General features: G+C 47.3%; 1 protein-coding gene across 3 annotated transcripts in view; it reads left to right on the top strand.

Moving 5' to 3' along the window:
* Window positions 1-24,307, top strand: part of KDM4B (lysine demethylase 4B) — a 76,146-nt gene that overhangs the window by 1,510 nt on the left and 50,329 nt on the right. For 2 of the 3 annotated variants that reach the window (XM_074528477.1, XM_074528476.1), the window contains exons 2-5: window positions 8,455-8,605; window positions 9,824-9,999; window positions 10,931-11,045; window positions 12,232-12,425. In XM_074528477.1, coding sequence (XP_074384578.1) covers window positions 8,465-8,605; window positions 9,824-9,999; window positions 10,931-11,045; window positions 12,232-12,425 — 626 coding nt within the window. In that variant the 5' untranslated portion in view covers window positions 8,455-8,464. Of the gene's footprint in view, window positions 1-8,454; window positions 8,606-8,828; window positions 8,841-9,823; window positions 10,000-10,930; window positions 11,046-12,231; window positions 12,426-24,307 lie in introns of those variants that run through there. The other variant, XM_074528478.1, reaches the window with a different exon arrangement.

Below are 24,307 nucleotides of genomic sequence, written 5' to 3'. Positions count from 1 at the left end.
GAAATTCACAGGGTCAGGGAAACCTCAGGCCTGGAACGCCAAACTTACAGTTACATTTTAGCAATTACATCGAGTAACTGTTGGAGCACCCAGTAATTGCTCAGTGACAGCGAGTTCCCAGTGCTTGGGCTTCCCTGTAACAAGAGAAGGAAGTTGGGGCGGGCTGACCAACTCCTGCAGTGCCAGAAGGATCCTGAAGGAATCCTAAAGGGATCTTAAAGGAATCCTGAAGGAATCCTAAAGGGATCTTAAAGGAATCCTGAAGGAATCCACGGCTGTTCCTGCCTCATGACAGGCAGGAGTTCCTCCCATGCAAAGGAGATGTAGGTGGATATAAAGTGATTCCTTGTTCCAGAGCTGATGTTCATGGATGAGACATTCACTGGAGCATCTTTTGACAGGAAAATTCTGTCTTACCCTCTGTGGTGGATTGTTCTTTTTATGCTGATTGGAAAGAGACAATTGCATTGACTGGCCCAGTGGGACTAGGAAAAAAAAAGAATATATATATATATATATATACATATATATACACACACACACATATATATACATACATATATATACATACATATATATAATGTGTATATATATATGTATATATATATTTATATGGTCCTATATATAAACATGATGTATGAAATATGTAATATATTAATATATATACAAAAGGACATAAAATATATTTATATATATAAAAAATATATAGAAGGAGTCACTTTGTCAGTAAGTCAGAGCACTTTGGTAACGACTCAAAGTATACAGGTCACATTCCAAGTTTGGCTTTGGGATGAATGTGGGCTTTTATAAATTAAAAAAAAATGAGCTTTTGATGGGAAGTCAGGAGCAAAATTCACTTTCAGGGAGAATCCCACCCTTTGGAACTGTTCTCAACTCCTGTCAAGCACCAGGGGAAAGATTCAGCAGCTAAAGTGGGAGTTCCACAGCTCTGCAGGTGTTTTAGATCACCCAAAATACAGACAGCTCCTGAAAACTCGGAGCTATTTCCATATAAAAGGTGGTAAGAAATTTGCTGTGAGTTGGGAGAACCAGTTTGGCCAGCCCTGCTGGAAGGGCTCCGTGGGGATTTCACATTTATGCAGGGTTGTGTTTTATTTCCTCCTGGGATGCCCAGCAAACACTGTCAGCATCAGGAGGCTCTGATTCACCTTGCAAGTTTAAATCTCATTTTTGAGAGCAGGCCATGCACCTGAGAGCAGAAATAATCATTGTGAGCCACCCAGGCAGCAGGGGAGGGAAAGCTCGTGGCAGTCAGCAGGAACTTGGTGTTTCAATGAGTTCTGGGCAGTCAGGAGGGCTCAGGACCGGTGGATTTCTCCTTCCTGACTCCCCCAGGCTCGGGCTGTGCTGTGGGGAAGGGTTTGCAGAGCCTGTGCTGCCCCACGTTCCTTCACTGGAGCATCTGTTAATAGCAAAGATGGATGGCAGCTAAATGTGTCACACAAGTGAGGGATTTGCTTAATGGCTTTGGATGCCACTGGGATCCTCCGGGGCTGCTGGAAGGAATTATTTGTCATCTGCTGAGGAATTCAAGGGGGTTTGTCCGTTTGCAGTAGCGGCTGAAATCCTGGATGCTGCAGAATGTTGGCAGAAATCCTGTCATTTCCCACAGGCTGGGGGATATTAATGACTTATCACTGTGGGATATGAGAAAGGTGTTCCTCCCTTTTCAGTGTTCCCCACTAAACTGATTGTTGCTTAATAAGATTTCCTCTTTTTAACCTTTGTTCTGGACCAAATATGTTCTGTCTTGTCACAGCTTAGGGGTAGAGCCATTTGCTACCATGGCTTAATTAAGGTGCTTATTTTCATTTATATTTTCATTTATATTTTCATTTATATTTTCATTTATATTTTATTTTTGCTCTCCTTTATAAATGAGGCAGCTCCTCAGCCATGCTCTCACTGGATTACACAGGAGGACACGTTTGTGTTCTGCCCTTCCTTGGTCTGGGTGTGCCTCACTCATGGCAGAAGTGACCTGAAGCTTCATTATTTTTATGTTTTATAAGGCTCATGAACAAGCCACAGTTCCCAGATCCTCACAGAATACAGGATTTCCCTTTTGTTCCTAAATCTCCTAGAAATCCTGCTTTTCAATATGGCCCAAGAAATGAATGTTGGAGGTTGGTGGGGGGCTGAGGTGATTTCTGAGGTTTTCTGATATTCTATCACAATTTTTGGCTACAGCCCAGGGCAATGGAGAGGCCTTTGGTGAGGTTTTGGTGCAGATAAGAAGTTTTTATGGAGTTTCCCACATTTGATCTCAGTTGGCAGAACAAGCAGCACAGCTTCACCTGGGTGGGGTGCGTCAAGTTTGGAGCTGCAGCTTCCAGAGAGACCTGGATAAAACAGAGCTGGGAGAGATCCAAATTGTCTCATTTCACCTCCACGCTCTGGGGTTAATTCAGGCTTTAAATTGTCACTCCTGGAGCTGCAGGTTTGGCTGAGAGGTGTGAAATTGAGGTTCCTGGGGGTACCTGGGCAGGTGAGCCAGGAAAGGGCTGGGATTCCTGGGGGTACCTGAGGGTACCTGGGAGTACCTGGGCAGGTGAGCCAGGGAGGAACTGGGGTACCTGGGGGTTCCTGGGGGTACCTGGGCAGGTAAACCAGGAAAGGGCTGGAAATACCTGGGGGTTCCTGGGGATACCTGGGCAGGTGAGCCAGGAAGGGGCTGGGGGACCTGGGGGTACCTGAGGGTACCTGGGGGTACCTGGGCAGGTAAACCAAGAAAGGGCTGGGGTTCCTGGGGGTACCTGGGCAGGTGAGCCAGGGAGGGGCTGGGGGACCTGGGGGTACCTGTCCAGGTGAGCTGGGGTTCTGCAGGGCTGTGCTGGGCTGAGGTTCCTGGGGGTACCTGGGCAGGTGAGCCAGGAAAGGGGCTGGAGTTTCTGTGGGTACCTGTCCAGATGAGCTAGGGAGGGGCTGGGGTTTCTGGAGGTTTCTGAGGGTATCTGGGGGTACCTGTCCAGGTGAGATGGGGATCTTCAGGACCATGCTGGGCTGAGATTTCTGGGGATACCTGAGGGTTCCTGGGGGTACCTGTCCAGGTGACCTGGGGATCTGCGGGGCTGTGCTGCAGGCTGAGGTTCCTGGGGGTATCTGGGGGTTCCTGGGGTACCTGTCCGGGCTCGCTGCAGTTCTGCAGGGCTGTGCCAGGCTGGGGATACCTCAGGGTTCCTGGGGTACCTGTCCAGGTGACCTGGGGTTCTGCAGGGCCGTTCCAGGCTCGCTGCTCCTGTGCCCGAGCATTCCCGGGATGTGGCGGCAGCTGGAAGTGGGTCAGTGTGTCACACCCAGCCCGGGCATTGCCTCGGGCACAAAACCAGCCCAGGGCTTCCTTTTGTATGGGCAGGGTGGTTAAAAACGCCGCTGACAGCCCCATTTGTTGAGGGCTTTTGTTGTAAAAATCTAAAGGAGCTTAGGGAAGTTGCTGAGAGCTCCAGGCTTTTTGTTCTGGCAGAAGGAAAACTGGGAATTAGTCCTTATTGAGGTGTTTTCTGATGCAGGAATCACCTTTTGGGCAAAGCTCTGCCATAATTGGGGTTCCTGCTTGCTTTGCAAGGTTCTGATGTCCTTTCCTGTAGGAATAAACACTGAGGAGCGGCCTCATTTATACAGGAGAGTGATTGACCCGATGAAAATATAAATGAAAATAAGCACCTTAATTAAGCCGTGGTAGCAAATGGCTCTGCCCCTAAGTTGTGACAAGTAATCGAGGCTCCTGCTTGCTCTGCGAGGTTCTGTTTTCCTTTCCTGTAGGAATAAACACTGTGGGATAGTTTATTTTAACATTTGCAGTGCTGCTGCCTTGGATTGAGGTGCCATGGGTTAAAACTTGGAATTCCCGTTCAGATTCCACGGCTCAGCCCATGTGAAGTGCCTTTTATAATATTGGTTTAAGTTGCTTTTAAAGACTCCTGAGGCAGTGGAGATAATAAATGCAGCAGAGATATCTGGTGCCATGCAGCAAACTGAGCCTCCTGCAGCCCTTGGGAAGGCTGGGCCTCAGCACTGCTTTGTGAACTGATTCCTGTGGTTTTGGGGTGACTTTATCTTGTCTGTTCAGTCAAACTGTTGAGTTTTTGAGGTTCTGATCTGGATTTAGTCAGAAATAACCATTACATGTTAACTACCTTGCCTCAGGCAACAATAAACTGGTTTAAAGTCATCCAGATTTATTGCTCCTAAATGTAACCACTTTTTTTTTTTTCCCCTTTTAAATACAGTTTGTGACTAAATAATTTTGTTGCTAGAGAAGTGTGTGAGTAACTGTGCACTTCTACAGCAAAGAGGGGGTTTTGGGGGAAAATTTTATTTTCCCTTAATGAGCTACATATGCTGCTTGATTTCAAGTACAGGAGGATCTGGAATTGTGGAGGAGTTTTGTGGAGTGTAAAATTTAATAGAAAATAACTCTCAATTTTTCAAATCCCAAGCACTGTAGATCTTCATCCCTGTGCTGGGTGGGAATGTTGTCTCTGTTCCTCTTTCCCAAATATTTCCTCTGTTGTGTTTACTTAACCTTTATGGAGGATATACAAAACTCAGAGCAATTTGAATGTTAAAAATGTGATGAACTGAATCTATAAATATTATATCTATAATAATATAATAATATATTCATATTATATAATAATATAATATTATATCTATAATAATATAATAATATATTTATATAATCTAGAAATATTTATCTATCTATAAATATTTTGGGGGGAAAGGTGTTAGTTTAAATCCTTGCTGTAATTGCACAGTTGTTTAAAACTGGGCTGAGCAACAGCAAACTTCACATTTAAAAATTTACATTTTGTTTGTGTGGGTGCTGGAATCTGATTCTTGGGAATAGAGGGGAAGGAGATCAGCAGTGGAGCAGCTCAGAAATCCCAGCCCTTTTTGTGGAGGAAGGATTCCCAGTCTGTCAGTCCTGTAGCAATCCTTGATCTCAGCTGGACTTTTTCTGTGCTGTACAAAGGTTTCAGTCCACAGGTGCAGGATTTCAGTCACAAAAGTGCCTTGGTTCACATCACTTTTGGAAGGGAAATGTCTCATTGAAAAGTAAAAGTCATTGAAATTAAAACTCAGTTCTTTGTGTGCACCGAGATCGTCCCTCTGGAGACAAGTTTTTGTGCTTCCTCACAATGGTTGAAAATGAGAAGGTTTTCATAATATTTCAGGTTGTTACTGTCTCACAAAGAAACAGAACGTATCCAGCTGAGACAAATACCTTCACTCCTCTTTTCAGGAGCTGCTGGGGGCTCTGAGTGCAGAATCCTCCTTGTCAGTACTGAGAGAAGGGTTTGTTCCCACCTGGCCCTCACCTGGGGCTGGGAGGGCTCTCAGTGTGCTCACAACAGTCAGATTCTGCTCTGGAACCTTCCAGGGATGCTGGCAGCTCGTTAGGGCACTGCTTAATTGGGGTCATCTCCTGAAAATCCCAGAGGAAGCTGCAGCCCTGTCCTGCTGTGTGGGATGTGTGATCCCAGGAGCTGGGATGGAGGTGACCACAAGTCCAGGTGACCACAAATCCTGGGATGGAGGTGGCCACAAGTCCAGGTGACCACAAATCCTGGGATGGAGGTGGCCACAAGTCCAGGTGACCACAAATCCTGGGATGGAGGTGACCACAAGTCAAGGTGACCACAAATCCTGGGATGGAGGTGGCCACAAGTCCAGGTGGCCACAAATCCTGGGATGGAGGTGACCACAAGTCCAGGTGGCCACAAATCCTGGGATGGAAGTGGCCACAAGTCCAGGTGGCCACAAATCCTGGGATGGAGGTGACCACAAGTCCAGGTGGCCACAAATCCTGGGATGGAGGTGGCCACAAGTCCTGGTGACCACAAATCCTGGGATGGAGGTGGCCACAAGTCCAGGTGACCACAAATCCTGGCATGGAGGTGACCACAAGTCCAGGTGGCCACGAGTCCTGGCACTGCTTTCTCAAAACAATTCCATATGGGAAGCATTTGGGGCAGAAATTCTCCTTTTCCCCAAGTTTTCCCTGGCCCTGGATATTCCCATATTCCCAGCTCCCTGGGGCTGGTAGGGGAAGCTCCCACATCTCACTGAGCTCATGGACCTGATTCCTCCCTTCCCATGAGCTCTGTGGCCATTTTATTGTAATAGCTTAATTGGTTTGATTAGCTAAATGTACATTATCTCGGGTGGGTGTTGAAATGTTCTTTAGATGGGACTGCACATGGAAAAATCCTGTGTTTTGCTGTGTCTGGACTAAAGAATTCCAGAGTGCCAGGTGATGCTGCTTGTACTGAGGCAGTAGACCTTTTAATTAATTAATTAAGCTTTGCAGGAAGTAGTTTTATCCTTTAATTAATTGATTAAGCTTTGCATGCAGTAGTTTTTGATCTCCCTTCCTTACAGGAACACACATTTCCACTCTTTCCTCTGAGTTTCTTGACTAAAAATTGGAGTTTTGTGAATCTTGAGGGAAGGATGGGATCAAGCCTGGCTCTGGCTGTTTGTTTTGCCCTGGCTGTGGGTAAAGCTGCAGATCTGGGAAGCCTCTGTGGAGCAGATGGTGCTGGCAGGGCTCCTGCTCAGGATGGAATTCGCTCCTGAGCCAGCTCCTGCTCCGGCTCCCCGCTCCCCTCGGCCCCTGCCATCTCCAGACCCTGCCCAAAAATAGCTCCAGCGTTCCCAGAAGGCTGTGGCAGGCTTTGGGGTGCTTTCTGTCCCTGTCCCACTCCCCTGCAGCCCCTTCCCCTCCATCTCAGCCCTGTTTTCCTGGGGGATTTGAGCAAACCCCTGGCAGATGGGTCCCCAGCTCCCCTGGCTCATCCCAGGGATTTCCTCCTTGTGTTCCTGCAAAACATTTGTGCAGGAAAAGCTCCCCATGGGCAGGGATCAATCTGCTGCTTCTCCTCCTGAAACAGCAGGTTTTGTTCTCAAAAAAAAGGCAATTTTTGTTCCTTCTTTGGCAAGGTTGGGAATCTCCCTGGGCAGGGCCACCCTGAAGATGGAGGGGTTGCTTAAATGGCCCTTTTGTTTCCAGCAATTCCTGTTGCAGATGAGAAGTGAAGTATCTTGGGGTGAATGGGGCGAAATGCTATTTTTCTCCCTCAATTGGTTTTGCTCTGGGATTTCCTGCAATACTGGGATTCATAATTTGATTTTATTCTGGACTGGGTTCTGCATCTCTGGCTCCTGGCTTGGGAAAGGCTTTTCTGCCTGTGAGAAACTGTGATTTTATGCATAAAATTCCTTTAAAGACTCCTTGGGGAAGAACATAAGACTTGCAGATCCTTGTTTTGAAACAAATTTGCATAAAAGTTACTGTGTAAAATTCTAATGTTTTCTGGCTTCTAAAATTTCACTCCAAACTGTTCATGTGCCTTTGAAAGGAAAAGTTTTATCCAGTTAAAATGAAACTTTGGTGCCCTGGGTGTGGAGTCTGCCCATTTTAGCTGGTTTTAATTCTAGGAACTGGGAGCACTGGTTGTCTCTAGGGCAAGTTCTGTGCCACACTCACCCATTCAAACACAGAGCTGGGAGTATTCCCTGCTTCATTTTGTGTTTTCCCAACACTGTGACTACTTCCAGGAGCATCTGCAATACTTCTTGGCTGCTCTGAAATCAGTTTAAACACACTTTAAATGCTTTTTTTTTCCATATGAAAGCCTGGCAGGAGCTGTTTCCCTGCAGTTCATCCTCCACAGCCCAGCACTGCCATCTCGTGAGTGCTCAGAGTGTGGAGCTGCTGCAGCTCCTCCTCATGGAGAATTCATTCCTGGGGATGTTTGCAGCTGAAATGCCACTAAAACCTTTTATTTCCCTTACAGATTTCCAGCATAACCTTAAAAAAGTCTGTTTTAAAAATCATTATTTCATCCTGAATGGTTTGAGAGTTTGTTTTGGATGTTTGGAATTGTGTCTGTATTTCTTGTGAGACTTGCCTGACACTTTGTTCTGTTTATGTACATTGCAAAGACAAAGTGTAATGAAGCTATGTTAAAAAAAACCCTTAGTTTTATAATTTTTAGTATAGTCTAGAACATGAAAAAACCCAGATTTGGGAAGGCTGTTGGGTTGAACCTAAACAGAAAATGGTGAAGCATTTTGGTGGAAAACTTGTGTGGTGGCAAGTTGTGCACAGTGACAGAGCTGAAGGTGGTGAGGAGTTGTTATTTTTGTGGCACCACTTTCTGTGCTGAACTGGGGGCAGATGTGGTTTATATTTAGCCCCTGGCCGGGCTCTCGGGTGATCCTGGTGTCAGGAGTTCCTGACTAAGTGGATTTTTGGTTGGGAGCTCCTCGTGTCCATGTCAGAGGGTCGCTCTTACAAATCCCCCCTTGCGCGAGCTGCGTGAGGAAATGAAAAATCCCTGCAGGCTTTCTGTGGAACTCCTTAGAGTTGGGAGTTAGAAACCAAAGGTTTAACCAGTATATTCCCCTCCCTGTGTCCCTGTGCAGGACTGGAGCTATGGGGTCGGAAAACCCCAGCCCGCAGAACCCTGGCTGTAAGATCATGACCTTCCGGCCCTCGCTGGAGGAGTTCCGCGACTTCGGGAGGTTCATCGCCTTCATGGAGTCCCAGGGAGCCCACAGGGCAGGCCTGGCCAAGGTGAGGGCATGGGCAAGGGGCTGGGCAAGGTGAGGGGGTGGGCAAGGTGAGGGTGAGAAAGGTGAGGGGATGGGCAAGGGGTGGGCAAGGTGAGAGGATGGCTGAGGGCTGGGCAAGGTGAGGAGATGGGCAAGGGGCTGGGCAAGGTGAGAGGATGGCTGAGAGCTGGGCAAAGTGAGGGGATGGCCGAGAGCTGGGCAAGGTGAGGGGCTGAAAAAGGGCAGGCCTGGCCAAGGTGGGGGCATGGGCAAGGGGCTGGGCAAGCTGAGGGGATGGGCAAGGGGTGGGCAAGGTGAGGGGATGGGCAAGGGGTGGGCAAGGTGAGGGGATGGGCAAGGTGAGAGTGAGAAAGGTGAGGGAATGGGCAAGGGGTGGGCAAGGTGAGGGGATGGCCAAGGTGAGGGGCTGGGCAAGGTGAGGGGATGGCCAAGGTGAGAGGATGGCTGAGGGCCAGCCAAGGTGAGGAGATGGGCAAGGAGCTGGGCAAGGTGAGGGGATGGGCAAGGGGCAGGCCAAGGTGAGAGGATGGCTGAGGGCTGGGCAAGGTGAGGGGCTGGGTGAGATGAGGGGCTGGGCAAGGTGAGAGGATGGCTGAGGGCTGGGCAAGGTGAGGGTCTGGGCGAGGTGAGGGCAGGAGCTGGCCAAGCTGAGGGGCTGGGTGAGGCAGGGCTGGCTGACTTGGAATGCTCAGATTAATCCTGCAAGCAAACTAATTTCTTTACAATATCTGGAAGTCACCAACAAGCTCTATTAAAATAATCTCCCTAGCAAAGTCCTGGAAGGTAATTGCTTGTACACTTGAGTGGACAAGGAAACATTCCACGGAGAGCTCTTCATCAATAGCCAGCTCTCTTTAGAGCAGCAATAAACCCAGTAATTGACCTGTGTTTTAGAAGAAATAAGAATTATTCCATGCCTAACAGCTTTATTTCTCCACTGTGCTTTATTAAGGCCAGCTAAACACCACTCCTAACAAGTCCTTGTCAGAGCAAACGATCTCATCAGCCTGTGCTGGCATGGCCCAAGTGCTGACAAGCCCCCAAAGCCGGGGCTGCAGTGTCTGTGACAGTTCCATGGTTTGTTCCCTGCAGTGTCAGTGACATTCCCATGTTTCTGTCCCCATTGCAGGTGATCCCCACAGCTGCAGTGTCTGTGACAGTTCCATGTTTCGTTCCCTGCAGTGTCAGTGACATTCCCATGTTTCTGTCCCCGTTGCAGGTGATCCCCCCCAAGGAGTGGAAGCCACGGCGCACCTACGATGACATTGATGACATGGTGATCCCAGCTCCCATCCAGCAGGTGGTCACGGGCCAGTCAGGGCTCTTCACCCAGTACAACATCCAGAAGAAGCCCATGACCGTGGGCGAGTACCGGCGCCTGGCCAACAGCGAGAAGTGCGTGCCTGCAGGGCTCCACATGGGCATGGGGCAGCTCCTGGGAGGCTTTTCTTGCCCAAAACTGGCTGATGAGAAAGTGCAGCCATGTTAAATGTGGAGCATTTGGGGGGAAACTGCTTTTATTGAGTCTCAAACCAGTTTGTGGCTTGGGTTTTGGTGTATCTCGGAGCTTTTTCTGGGAGCTGGTGTAGAAGGATTGTTCTAGGTCAGCATTTGGCTGAGAATCTTTCTGAAAAGGATGGCTTGGGACCAAAAAAGGATCTCTTGGCTCTTCTGGAAAAGGTGTTCCATGGCTGGGGTAGAAATGCAAATACTTTGGGGTGCTTGGGCTGACACTGGTGACACGAGTGTCTTCCAGAGTGCCCGGGGGCTCTGCAGGGCACTTGATCAGCTGGGATGTGCCACTGCAGTCTCATCCTGGTTCCAGAGCCTGGAGTGCTCCACAGTTCTGGAGGACCCTGGGTTTTAATCAGGACTGAGATTATGCAGCCATGGCTTTAAGCTGAAGGAGGGTGGATTGAGATGGGATTTTGGGAAGGAATTCCTGGCTCTGAGGGTGGGCAGGCCCTGGCACAGGGTGCCCAGAGCAGCTGTGGCTGCCCCTGGATCCTGGCAGTGCCTAAGGCCAGGTTGGACACTGGGGCTTGGAGCAGCCTGGGACAGTGGGTGGTGTCCCTGCCCAGGCAAGGGTGGCACTGGATGGAATTTAAGTTCCCTTCCAAGCCAAACCATTCCAGGATAATCAGCTTTGGAGTTTTCCTGGCACCTGAGGGCTGTGGGATAACCTCACCTCACGTCTCCATGGGATGGGGATGTGGTGCTGCACATCCAGCCTGCCCCAGAGGGGTTGTGCAGAGGTGGAAAAGGCAGCAGTTGTGTGAATTAAAGGTGAAATACACCCTCAGAGCTGCTCTGTGTTCCCTGGCAGGTACTGCACCCCTCGGCACCAGGATTTTGAGGACCTGGAGCGCAAGTACTGGAAGAATCTCACCTTTGTGTCCCCCATCTATGGGGCTGACATCAGTGGCTCCCTGTATGATGCAGTAAGTGCAGTGCTTTCCTTCGTTTATTTCCTTTTTCTGACTTACTTTTCTCATTGAGGAGCAATAATTCAGAATTTCACTGATGTAGCCACACTAAAAAAAACCCAATACCTTTGTGGTTTTCCCCTCATTGCAAAACTTCCCCTGAGATTCAGGATAACAGTCAGTGGAAGCTGTGAAAAGCTGACTTTTAGTAGAAAAATGAGGAAAAGTGTGATTTAAACAAATTCTTTTGCGAACTGTGGCAAAAAATTGTCTATACTTTGGGTTTTGTTTCTTTTTTAAAGGAATAAATGGAGATTTCTGCCGAAGCTCCTTAGAAAGCCAGAGAAAAACAGCATTTCAAGGAAATGGTGCTACATCAAAAATATTTTTCGAGTCTTAACATAAATAATTTGCATTTGGATTTTAAATTATTTACATTTGGATTTTAAATTATTTGCATTTGGATCTTTTCCTTGTAGGCAGCTCCATTAGGATACAATGCACCTGCACACTGAATTATTTTACAATTCAAATTGTTTAAGCTTTTCCATGGTGAAATTTCATCCTCTGCTTCAAGTAATTCTGTAAATGATAAAGGTTTCTCTCTTCTTACTCTTTTTAGAGAGATAATTTAAATCTCTTCCTCTGTAGTTTTCTTTTGAGTGGGAAGTGGCTTTCTTTGGAGTGTTGTCTGATTGTGTGTGAATGTATGAGTGTCTTTTTATTATCAGCGTGGTTTAATATGGGATTAATTAGAATAAGCAGAGATATCTGAGGTGCTCAGAGCCCTGCACATCTCAGGGGTGCAGAGGATTTGGTGTTTGGTGGGAGTGTCACATCCTTCCCTGCTGGGATCAGGGTGGGACACAACGAGGCACCAGCACAGCTGCTCCCAGGTGGTTTCTGGTTTCACCTGAAGCTCTGGGCTGAGGTAGAAGGTTCTGCCCCTTTGGCCACACTGGGGTGTTTGTGATCAGGGGAACATCTGAGAGAAGTGTGTTTTACCCTGTGTGCTGTGTTCATTACAGAACAGTTAATTGCACAGTGCAAGAGCCTCTGCAGAGTGCTGGAGCCTTCCTGGGGGCAGAGGGGGTTCAGTTAATGCAGGTGGCACCAGGAGCAGCCCCTGAGGCCCTGCAGGGAGCTGAGGCTGTGCCTGCCCCTGCCCTTCCCAGCACAAACCATTCCTGTTGGCTTCCAGGACGTGGATGAGTGGAACATTGGCAACCTGAACACCCTCCTGGACATGGTGGAGCACGAGTGTGGCATCATCATCGAGGGGGTGAACACTCCCTACCTCTACTTTGGCATGTGGAAGACAACTTTTGCTTGGCATACAGAGGACATGGATCTCTACAGCATCAATTACCTGCATTTTGGGGAGCCCAAATCCTGGTAAGTGAGGGCTCTTGGGCACCACTAAAACATCCTTTCCCCAGCTCTACCAAATTCCATCAAGTTTACCTAATCTCTCAATTCCCATTTTTTCTCTCCTCTTCCCTCCTACTTTACATTTAAAAGCAATTTCACTCTTTCATGCTGGCTTGCTCAGAGGCCTAATTCCTGACTTTCAGCAGGATTAGGGAGACTTGTTGACATCACGATTAAAACCAGATTTCAGCACTTGGGGATTTTTGCAAACGAATGCACAGGAGAGCAAATGGGGATGGGAATGTGTGGATGCTTCAGAGGCACTGCAATAATGAAGCACTGTTGTTCTTGCTCTGTGCTCTAGGCAGGAAACATCTGTTACTTTCACATTTCCATTATTTAAATACATAAATATGTTCACAGCTCCAGGGACAAGTTAAGTGAAAAGGTTACTTTTCCATGGTCATTTTTTGGCGTGATGGTAAAGCATTTTTCAACACTGTTGATGCATAAACTGCTTGGAAATCACTTCCCACAAAAGCAGTAGATAGTTAAGGATGAAATAAAGAATGTAGGAAGTCTGGAATAAGTTACCAAGAGCCAATATGCTTCTTTTAAAAGCAATTTAAAAGTATAAGTGCAGAGACTCAGCAACCCATGGGAGCTTTGCTGAAGATCTGGATGTGACTAATAAATATTGACATTTGCATGCAAATGAGAGCAGAAATGTCACAGGGAGGCTGTGCTGTCACCGTGCCCTGGCAGTGGCAGCAGCATCCTCCCACCTCTCGGGGCTATGGCTCCCTGGGGGCTCTGGGGCTTGGTGCCTGTGGCACATGAAAGCCCCCAGGAGCCAGGAGGCTGTAAATGAATGGCTCCAGTGCTCTTTTCCAGGCCTGGGAAGGGTGCAGGGAGGGGCTGGCTCTCTGGAACATCAATGGCAGTTTTTAAAACCCTTCCAACACATCATGAAATCTGTTTCCCAACATTTCTGCTCCTTGGGCTCGCTGTCCAAGGCAGCTGCAGGAGGATTTTGCAGAATCTCTTGTGGTACCTCTGTTAAACAAGTGGAACTCCAGAAATGTGGTTCTGGGTTATGACTGGGATGTGACTGATCCCAGGGAATGGTCCCAGCCCCAAGGCTGCCAGAGCTCCAGCAGTGTTTGGGCACTGCTCTGGGACATGCTGGGATTGTTGGGGTGTCTGTGCAGGGCCAGGGGTTGGACAGATGATCCTGTGGGTTTCCAGCTCAGTTTGGATCCTGTCAGTTCTTCCTCCAGAATCCCTTAATTGCAACTCATTTTCCTGGTGCCATCTCCAGCAGATGGTGCCACAGCCCATGGGAAGCTCCTCAAACCCTTTGGCCATGGAGCTCAGGGCCACCAGCAGAGTCCCATGAGGAGCTCAGGGACCCCAGCACAGTCCCATGAGGAGCTCAGGGCCACCAGCACAGACCCAGCAGGACTTTCAGTGCAGTTCTCATGGGTAGGTGACAGTGTGTGACACAGAATGGGATGGATTGTGACAGGATTTGGTTTGGCAGGGCCTCCCTGCCCTTCCCTTGAGCATCAGGCAGGAGTTTGCCACTTGCCAAGCCACTCCTTGTTCTGCACCATGACAGCTCCTCTCAAGAGTTCTCCAGCTCTTCTCTGAGCAAGCACTGGCTGCAGAGAGTAAATGTGAATCCCCTTGGAGCAGGTCTGGAACTTTCCAGGTACCTGAGCCGTGCTGGGAGTGAGTGCAGCTGTCGCAGAGCTCAGCTGGGGGAGCTGTTGGACTGCACTGCTGGAATTGCAGTGCTGCAGCCTGGCTTTGCTGGGGATGGCTGAAATGTTCCTTCTGTTTTGCTGGCACCACCTCTGTGGAAATTTCCCAGCTTCCTTCATCCTTTTTATAGACTCCGTGGCTCTGACAGTGATCATCTTGGAAGCACCTCAGGGAATAGCAGGAGTGTGGAGAGTTACAAAGTCTACCAGTTTGGGGTTGAGCTCTAAAATAAGAGGCAGAGTTATTGTTTGCCTGTCAGAGATATTTATTCAGTGGAACCAAGGACTCTGTATATTGGTAGTATCTGCTTCAAAATTGCTCGTTAAAAGCCGTAACTCTTTCTTTGTGTCTCCCATAAATTATCTGGGGCTGTGGGAAGGGTGAGGAGCCACCAGCCCTGCTGCCTTCTGCAGGGAAGGGGAGAAAGGAGCTGCTTCCCTCAGAACCCTCCTTTCCAGGGGGATTTTCCCTGTGGGTGTGCTGTTCCCAGGCACAGGCTCTGCTCCTCACCCTCTCACAGTGCTGCTGCTGCAGCTGGAAATTCAGTCTGACAGCTGGAGCAGCAGGCATGGGAGGTGTGGGCACTGCCACGCAGCACCCCAGGGCTGGGAGCAGTTGTGTAACCTCATGTGAAGCCCCTGAGGCAGGAGCTGCCAGATCCAGCCTTTCACTCGCTTTTTTCTCAAATTACACTAAAATGTCCCTCTCGCATTAGGAATTTAATTGCCACCTTTTCACAGTTTCAAACTTTTGAAATAACTGAAATGTATTTAATTCTGCAGCCCCATATTAAACCTCTGGTGGTGGGAATTTTTGCTGTATCAATTATACATATTGTGTATAATTACCTCATACACTCCTGTGTGAGATCTAAAATTGAGCATATTGTCAAACGGTGCGAGCAGAAACTGATTTTATAATGACAGAAGCAACAAAGCCGAGTGCCAGGCCTCATTCTTCATGGTGATTATGGCATTTTAGCGAGGAATGGATGTGGCTCAGCCTTTACAATTCCAAAAGAATATTTTTAGATGCTGAGGTGTTCCACCAGCACTTTTATCTCCATAAAGATGTGCAGTCCCACTTGGAGGCTTCCTGGCTGGGGAAGTGCTGCAGGAAACTTTGAATCTGGGTTTTGTGAATTTGCCTGATACACTTTAGGAGTGTAACATTTTATTTTGTCAGTACCACCTGATTGGGTGATACAGTTATTTTTCCTGGATATTTTGTGGTCGTGCTGTACAGTAACAGTATTGATGTAATTTACTAACTGTACAGTAACAGTATTTAATTTACCTTCCCTGGGTGCTGGTGGGGTTTTACACTCTCCCTTCTCCCAGAAACCACAGGTGTTAAAGCAGACTGACACTGAGGAAGGTAATTGATTTTTATAAAATGTCCCTTTTCCCTTATCATGATGGATGTTTAATCCCCTTTAATTAAAACAGGGAGCCAGCTTTAGCTTTTAAGTTATATCATCTCCTCTCCAAAACACTCCCTCGCTGGAAGTGGATCATGCCTAATCTGTTTGACTTTGATATCACAAAGTACACTTTATGCCAGAGCAGCAGTTTGTGTGGAATTAAGGACAAATTACCAAAGGAACTTTAAAATAATATGATTAGTTGGAAGCAGTGGTCACAGATACAATTACATCCCAGAAACACTTCTGGAATTCTGGCTTGTGAAAGGACTGCAAACCTGAGAGTCCATGGAGTTACCCCTAAGCTTTGTTGGTTAAAATATTTTAGAATTTCAGCTTTTTTCCCTCCAGGTGCCCAGTGAGGCTCCCTGTGTGGGGCAAGTCCAGTCAAGGAGGGCAAATCCTGCTTGTGGCTGCCCCTGGATCCCTGGCAGTGCCAAAGCCAGGCTGGATGGGAATTGGAGCAGCCTGGGACAGTGGAAAAATGTCCTTGCCATGGCAGGGATGGCACTGGGTGGGATTTAAGATCCTTTCCAAGCCAAACCATTCTGGAATTCCATGGCTCTCTTGGAACATCTGCAGTTTAATGCATTTGTCAGCAGGGAAAGCTCCCCTTCCCACAGGCCTGTGAGGGGAGGGGAATTCCAGCCAGGACTGGCTGTTCCCATGGGAGGGATTCTCAAAGGAGCCCCTCCTGGAGCAGCAGCAGCAGATCTGAGCTGCCCAGCATCTCCCTGGGTTCATTTCTCACTCTGCTCTGCAAGAGCTGCAGCTTTGTGTGCTGAACTCTTGTCCTGCGCTCTCCCCTCAGGACAGGAAATGTTAATCCCTGGAAAAATGTCTTGGAGGAGGAAAATGACCTAAAGCAGTCATGGAGCTGAACTGTTCATTTGCAGGGTGCTGCCCCTCACCCTCTCACCATCCCAGTGCTGCTCTGCCCCTGCTCCAGCCCCTGCACCCTGGAGATGCTGAGGCTCCCTAGGCTGCATTCGCTGGAATCACAGCTGGGATTCACAGCTGATGCTCCACACAAAAATTTTTATTTTTCTGAGTTTTGCTTTTCCTGTTTCTTGGTGTTAGGCTGCAGAATCTTCTCCTGAATTCCCTTTCTTCTCTCAATCCCTAAGGCCTGCATCATCTTCCATGGGAAGTGTGTGAGGTGTCCTTGCTCCTAAAAGTGTCCCAGGCCTGGCAGCAGAGGTTTGGGTATTTTTGGGTGGAGTGGGGAGAAAGGAGAAGCAGGGAAGGCCATTTGGCTGTGGTGGCAGCTCCTCACAGCTCCCAGATTTCCTTCCTGCCTCTGCTGTCCTGTGTAATCTGTTTTACAGCTCTGCTGTTTTGGATGGAGAAAGAGCAGAATTTATGGTGATGGTTGATTTATAGATTAACTGCAACACCATTTGCTCTCAGGCAGATTTGGCAGAGCAAGACCCTTTTCTGTTGATAAAAGGGAGAGAGAAAAGAACAGGGATATTCATTATAGGGGATAAAAGGAAAGTGAGATAAAGTATGGCCAGGCAGAACAGCTTTTCACTCTCCTGACTTTTCTAAAATGAAGGTGAAATCTGCTTTGCTTTCTGCCCTGAGAATCCGTGTGCTTGTGGGTTTGCTGGAGATGCATGAGAAGAGGGATGTGTTGGGATGCAGAGCTGGATCCCCCTGTAATTCCCTGATAACTGAGAGCAGGGAGTCATTAATCCAGGCCTGCAAGCTGCAGTCATTAGTTAATCAACACAAAGCACTCCCAGCCCTCTCCCCAGCCCTTTTTCCTGGAGGTGGTGCTGTGGGAGAGGGATGAGGGGTCCCTCAGCGAGGGGACAGTGCTCACTGCTGGTTTGCTCTAGAATCCATGGGGTCACCACGTTGTGCAGCACCTGAACCAGCTCTGCCTTGGATTATCTTCCCAATCAGGTGCTGCAACTGGAATAGTGGAGATTTCTCTTTTTAATAGACTCAGGTTTTTGTGGTCTTTCATTAGGCTGTTGTAGACAGATTATTAAAAGGTCATTTTTGTGCCGCAGAGGAGGCACAGGATTTGGGGAGTTAGGACTCAAGTATTGCCTTTCTTCATTCACCCTCTTCTAACTGAGAGAAAATGCCAGAAAATGAAGGTCAAGCCAGAGTGGGGATTGATGGAATCAGCTGTGGGACTTGTCTGAGGAGGCACAGATGGATAGATCTCAGCCTCAGCACCCCTTTCACTCAGCTCCCTGCTCTTTGTGCTTTCCCTCCTTGGTTTTTATTCTCACCCAAACCCACTGCAAAAGGCATGGAATTATTTTGTGCTTTGCTGCCATTTCACTTTTCAGTCTGTGCATTTTATGTCCATCTTTACTGAGCCTGTTCTGTTGGTTGAAATTAGAAATCTTAGAGGTTGAGGTTCATCTGTGGTACCTGAGCCAGCAAAGAGGAGACCCTTCCCACCTGGGCTTCCTCTTGGCACTTTCCAGGATGGTTTTAGCAGGAGGAGATGCTGATCTGGGGCCACAGCAGCGTCCTGGGGTGGTCCCTGCAGCCCAGCAGCCCCAGCTGGACTGGGAGAAGCAGCTCTTTGATCCAGGAGAGCTCTTGCTCCAACCATTCCTGCCTTCTCCAAGTGTCTGCTCAGAGCTCAGGCCTGGTTTGAAATGAAGATCTATGGAAGTCTGACAGGATCACAGATTGGTTTAATAACAGAGGCTTTTGAGTAGAGCAGGGGCTGGAGGGGAGGGAGATGTGCTTCCATGCTCCATCTCACTCCTTCAGCCTGGTCTGCCTCCCCGTGGGACAAGAGCTTGCAGATTCCAGCTTGGCACAGAGCTGGCAGCAGGGCTTGGGAGGGCTGGGAGGGAGCAGGAGTGCTGCTGCAGAGCTTTGTCTTTATTCACATTTTGTTAACACGTTGGCAGAAATCAGCGGGGATTTTTTTTTTTCCTTTACTCAGCAGGGAAAATTGTCGAGGGGTGATGCCAAGTGCAGCACAAGTGAGGTTTAAAATAAGAGGAGCCTGTAGTAATGACAGCACTTAAATAGCACTCGGTGCTGTCTGAGAGCTGAGCACTCGTTAACCCCTTAATGTTCCAAGGAATGAATGTGCTGGGTTTGCATCCACTTCATTTCCAGCTGCCCAATCAGCCGCACAGAGGGGATCAAACAGGAGAAATAAAGGAAACTTTACAAACTGTGTCAGTGATCTTTATCAAATCTCAGCTACAACACTTGTGGCTTTGATGCTGACAAGAACACAGCTCTCACTTCAAAGCAGTTGTACTTGGGAACGGTGCAGTTTGATGGATGAGGAGCATTAAACCTTTGGAATGCTGGATTTTTTTCCTCCTCAGAGAAGAAAAGAGTGTGTGTGTGTGTAGAGGCATTGCACCTCTAGCACAAGGGGTTTCCTAATCTAAGAATATCTTTCATTACTCAGGAGCAAATTTCTTTTGTTCTGCTGGAGGCAATTATCCTGTTTTTTTCAGGAATTTGTGTTGCTGTGCCCGGTGAGGGAGGCAGCTCACACAGGTCACTTGGTACAAGGCACAGATAGCTCTGATCTCCCCTGGTTACCTTTTTTCTCCTTGTTTCTGGAGCTGAAATGAGCTATTATTTCAGAATACAGGCTCTTTGAAGCATGATCTTTGCTTTTCTTTCTATTTGTATGGTATCCACTACAAAAACAACCAGTAATTAATAATCTGATTGCCAGTTTAGGGAAATAAATCTGATGTGAACAGGTTCTTCCAAACAAATAACGGGGAATGGCAAGGGGATGAATATTGTAGTCATTCATCTCTGTTGAATTGTGTACTAATTATCTTCTTGGCTAAACTGAATGAGTAAATGACTTCATAATGTTTTTCCCCAAACACCTTTTCTTAGTAAAATGGCTCCTTCATGCTGCTCATTCACTGCAGGCAGAGGCAGGCTCTGGGTTATTTTTACATGTGGAGGGAGAAACTCCAATGTGCTCTGCAATTTTGTGCTTTGTGCCTGGCACTTGTGCTGTGGAGCTGACTGGACTGGGGCACAGAGAGTCCTTCCAAGAGCAGATGGTTGTTCACATTAAATTCTCTGCATTTTAAAAAAAAATTGTATTTGAAAATTGCATTTGGAGTTCTGGAAAAATCTCCTCTTTGTGTTCCTCGAGTCGGGGGTGAGTGAATCACACTGAAAGTAGCCCATTGTGCTAATCTTGGAGCTCAGTTGTACCTCTTGAAAATTCATATTGCTTTAAAATCTGAATTTTAAAAAGCTCCTGTCTAATGTCACTTCTTGAAACTAATGGCTCTTTAATCCTATTTCTAGCTCAAGGCAACTCTAAGGGTTGGAGAGTCTTTCAGAAGTACATGATTGGCACAAGTTAGGCTTGACTCTAATCTCCCAATGCTCAATCTCCAGGGATTTGATCCCAGCCTCAGAGTAACCTGAGATATTCTGCCCGTCCTTACTGGAAAACAAATGGAGATTTTGCAGTCACAACTTCAGTTTCTTTGGGGAAGGAGGAAGTTTTTCATCCTGCTGCTCTGTTGGCAGCAAAATCGCTGCCGTTTCTTCACATTGTGGGTAATGAGCAAGTTCTGTGTGTGGAAAGGGATTGTCTGCAGTGAAATGGGCCCTGTGGGTGATACTGGGTGTGTTTGGTGGTGCCCAGGCCCTTCTGAGCAGGTTTGCCCTGATTTTCTCCTTGTGCTGCTTGCCCAATGAGCATTTGTGGGAGGCAGGTGGGTTTGGTGTGTTTTGGAGTTGTGATTTAGTCCTGTCATTACCTATTTACTCCTAATTATGGCTTTTGGAGCTGATACTCCCCAGTCTCTGTGTTTATCTCTCACTCTGGGTGTATTTCAATAAAAATGTCATTATTTGAGATCATTGACACTGCTGGTTAAAGATACTGAATTCCATCATCCATTGTCCTGTGAAGTGATCCATTCAAGATAAAACTGCAGGCACTTGATAAAGGCTCTGTCCTAGGAGCTCTCGGCTCCCTGTGTGATCTTATCTCCAGGCAGGGCTGGCATTGCTGATGGAAGGAGCCACAGCAGAAGGGGAGAGGAGAGGGAGGCCAAGGATTCTAACCTAACCTCCTTTCCTAACCAGGATCTTGAGAAGGCAAATGGGAAATGAGAAATTTCCAGCCCATTCAGCATGGCCCAACCTCAGATTTGGTGAGGGGAAGAAGAAAGGGAGTTGATTTCAGTGTTTTAATGAATTGTTGGGAGGGAGGTTAATTATGGAGGAGGGTAAAGGTCAGGAAAAGAGAGGTGACCATGGTACCAACAAAGGAACAACCTGTTCTTCTTGAAATACCTTTTTTTCTTTCCTCATACAGGCAAAACAGCTTAAAAATAGTGATGCACAGCAGGATCCCTTGGGTCCCTTCCAGCTCAGGATATTCTGGGAGATTCTAGCATGGAAACCCCCACTTCTACCCTGAGCTGTGCTCTGACACAGCGAGGAGATGTTGTTTAATGTTTTACCTTGGAGAAAAATGAGGCCTGATGTTGTTTAATGTTTTACCTTGGAGAAAAATGAGGCCTCAGGAGCAGGATCTGAACTTTGCAGGGAGGGACCACCCTGTGCTAATGCTGGTTCTTAATGCTTCTGTTGGGTGATAAATATTCCTGATGGGCCAAGGGGTTTTCTTTGGAGGCTTTGCTGCTGTCGTGGGGGCTAAAGATGTTGAAGGCCAGGGTTCAGATTCTGGGTTTATGGGCACCCTTTGCCTTACAGGGGCTGAAATAGCAGCTTTTCATTCTGCCTGTCATGGCTGAGAGCAGGTTGGCATTTGATTCTTAAAGGGTCACTGTTCTTGGCACAATTAAATCTGCTTTGAAGACAGATAACTCACCCCAGCTTGACACGTTGGCCTGGACATTTTAAATGTGCTGCTCCTGTTCTGTTTGTGTTCCTTATTCCATAATTATGGTGTGTTAAACTGTGTGGGGCCTGCTCGGGCAGACCTTGTGCAGACACTGTGAAATTGAGTTTCTTACCTTCTCCCAGGAATGGCACTGAAGTGACATTTCCAGAGTCTTGTGGTTGAACCTGCCCCTGCCCATGGAGCCCAGAGTCCCAGAGAGTGAGGTGTGGGATTTGATGAACTAATCACTGCTTAATTGCTCTGTGTTGGTGCAAGAGAGTGTAAATGAGGTGTGGAACAAGGTGTAACTGGCAAAACTTCTGGGGGTGACAGCTGGAGTGGGAAAAGGTCTTGGAAGCTTTGGGTGAAGGGACAGGATGGTCTGGTCCTCTGCCAAAGGCAGGGATGGCTTCAGGTGAGAAAATCCCTCTTAAATAAGCAGGAAACAGCTTTGAGGCCTTTGCTGTGGATGGAGTTTTAGGGTTTTGGCCACTGGAAACCAAAACTGAGCTTGGCTCCCTTTGAGGAAGCAGCAGGGAGGGGAGAACCTGGGCCTGGGAGGTCCCTGAGCAGCACAAGCTGCCCAGGTGAATTCTCTGTCACATCATTCCTTGGTGGCCCCCAAAGGCATCCCTGCATCCCAGGATGGCCTGAATGCTCCTTTTTACTGACACACTTGTTTAATTCTTAATTCACAAGACATTTGCTTATTTATTCTCATTGTTCCTGATAATAATTCTAAACCATTAGAGGGGAAAATTGTATTCAGAAATGCTGTTTCACACTTTATTTGTTTGATGATTTAGAGCGATAGAAAATAGCACATTTGCTGGCTTTTATAGTCTGATAATTATCCACATCCATCAAGCCCCATTCCAAGGGAATAAACAAAACACCAAGAAAATTACTCTATTAATGATATCCTATGATGGCAAATAGGACAGACCTCTCTTTTGTGTTAAGGAGAGAGAGGGGATTGTCCAGTTCAGCTCATGTTGGGAAGGAATTCCTGGCTGGGAGGGTGGGCAGGCCCTGGCACAGGTGCCCAGAGCAGCACCAGGGTCTCTGGAATGCCCAAATCCAGCTTGGACAGGGCTGGGAGCACCTGGGACAGTGGAAGGTGTCCCTGCCATGGCAGGGATGGAAATGGATATTTAAGATCTCTTCCAACCCAAACCATTTTGAGATTCCATATTGACAAAAGCAAGCCACCACTCCAGGAAGATCTTTTTCTGATTCATTTATAGCTTTGGGGCAAAACCTTTTGGACTTGTGATTCTGACTCAAGGGCTCAGAAAATTGCGTGGAAGTAGTGCTCAGAAATGCTGGATTTAGGTTTCATGAAATAAGTTTGGGAGCTGAGAGTCTTTCCCAGAGAACAGCAAGTTCTAGATGTGTACAAGTGGTACTTGATCCACTTCAGGGATTTTCTGTTGTTTTGGTGGAAAGTAGAAAAAGGTAATTTAAAAGGCTCAGTATATTACTTTCAGGTTGTTGACTTGGGGGTAAGATGACATTTGAGTCACAGAACTATAACTTTTTTTATCTCGAGCTGCTTTTTCTTTCCCCATTGTGTAAATCTCCTGCTCCCTGGCAGAGCAGCAGCACATTTTTCCTGCTGTAATCCCCAAAGTGCTGAGTGGCAGGGTTTGGGTGAAACCTGCGCCTTTTGTCTTGGTCACCCTGTGCAAGGCTGACCCTTGGAATTGGGCTGGAGGTTTGATTTATCTGCACCCAGAAAAAACCACACCTGCTGCTTTGGCTCTGTGTCCCTCAGCGTCCCTTGTCCTGGGGACAGAATGGCACATCCAGGCCAGTGTTCCCTGCACTGGGGGCTCCTGCAGTCATGCCTGAAGAAAAGGGAATTATTGGCTGTTTTTTACCTGTGGAATTGAGGTTTTACAGCTGAGCTGAGCTGTGGGGATGGTGACGAGCTGTGCTGAGGGACACAGGGGTGCCGGCTCTCACAGAGAGCAGGGGGCATCAGTGGCACCCAGAGCCAGCCCTGCTGGGTGCTCGTGGCTCAGAGGGACAGCACCCCTTGGATTGCAGCAGTTTTTAATCTCTCCATTGTTGTTCTGCCTCACAATCAATCATTTTGTGTGTAGATGCAGCTCAATCTGTGCCGTACATGCAGGAACCTTCTGCTTCTCTTCCTGATTTTAAATAGCAGCCCAAATTCTGTCTTTATTGCCTATCTTTATGTAAATCAGATTTGTGAGCATAACTTAAAGCAGAATTTGACCTACTTTTAATTCTCTTCTGCAGTTAATATTTTGAATTCCTAAGAATAAACGCAGAGGGATGTGTAGGCTCTGCTTCCTAAAGACTGGCCCAAAGAAAAAAGTTAATTTCTAAAATTGGACTCAGCTATTACCATTCTGTGCTGGGGTATTTTGATTTGTATATTATTACATATAGTTCTTTTTTATGAGCTGGAAATTCCTCCTCTCTGGCTGGTTTCTATCCAAGCCAGTCTTTTTTTCTTTGTCTCTCCATGGGCTGTTCTCTGAAGCCTTGCTTGGCTTTTTGCAGGCTGCAGTTTCAGATAACACAATAACCGTGTTCCAATGTATTAAACTTTTAACATCCTCAAGATTCAATTAATCTTATCTTTACAACTCCCAATTACAGGCACTAATTAAGTGAAGGTTGCATTGTAGACTGGGGATATTACATTAATCATCAGCAGCCTTGTAGCCATAAATTAGTTCTTTCCCAATCCTTCAGCATTTTTCCCAGAAGGAATGGAATGTCTCATTTCCCTGTTTTAAGGGACATTAATCCCACAAAGGAGCTTTGGATCGGGATTAGTTTTATCACATTTATGTAAGTGATGAATGGTCTTTGTAAAATAAAAGCCACTAGCTTTGTCCCAGA

Source organism: Zonotrichia albicollis, chromosome 29 (genome assembly GCF_047830755.1).
Source record: "Zonotrichia albicollis isolate bZonAlb1 chromosome 29, bZonAlb1.hap1, whole genome shotgun sequence".
Classification (NCBI taxonomy): domain Eukaryota; kingdom Metazoa; phylum Chordata; class Aves; order Passeriformes; family Passerellidae; genus Zonotrichia; species Zonotrichia albicollis.
This window is presented reverse-complemented; position numbering and strand designations above follow the sequence as displayed.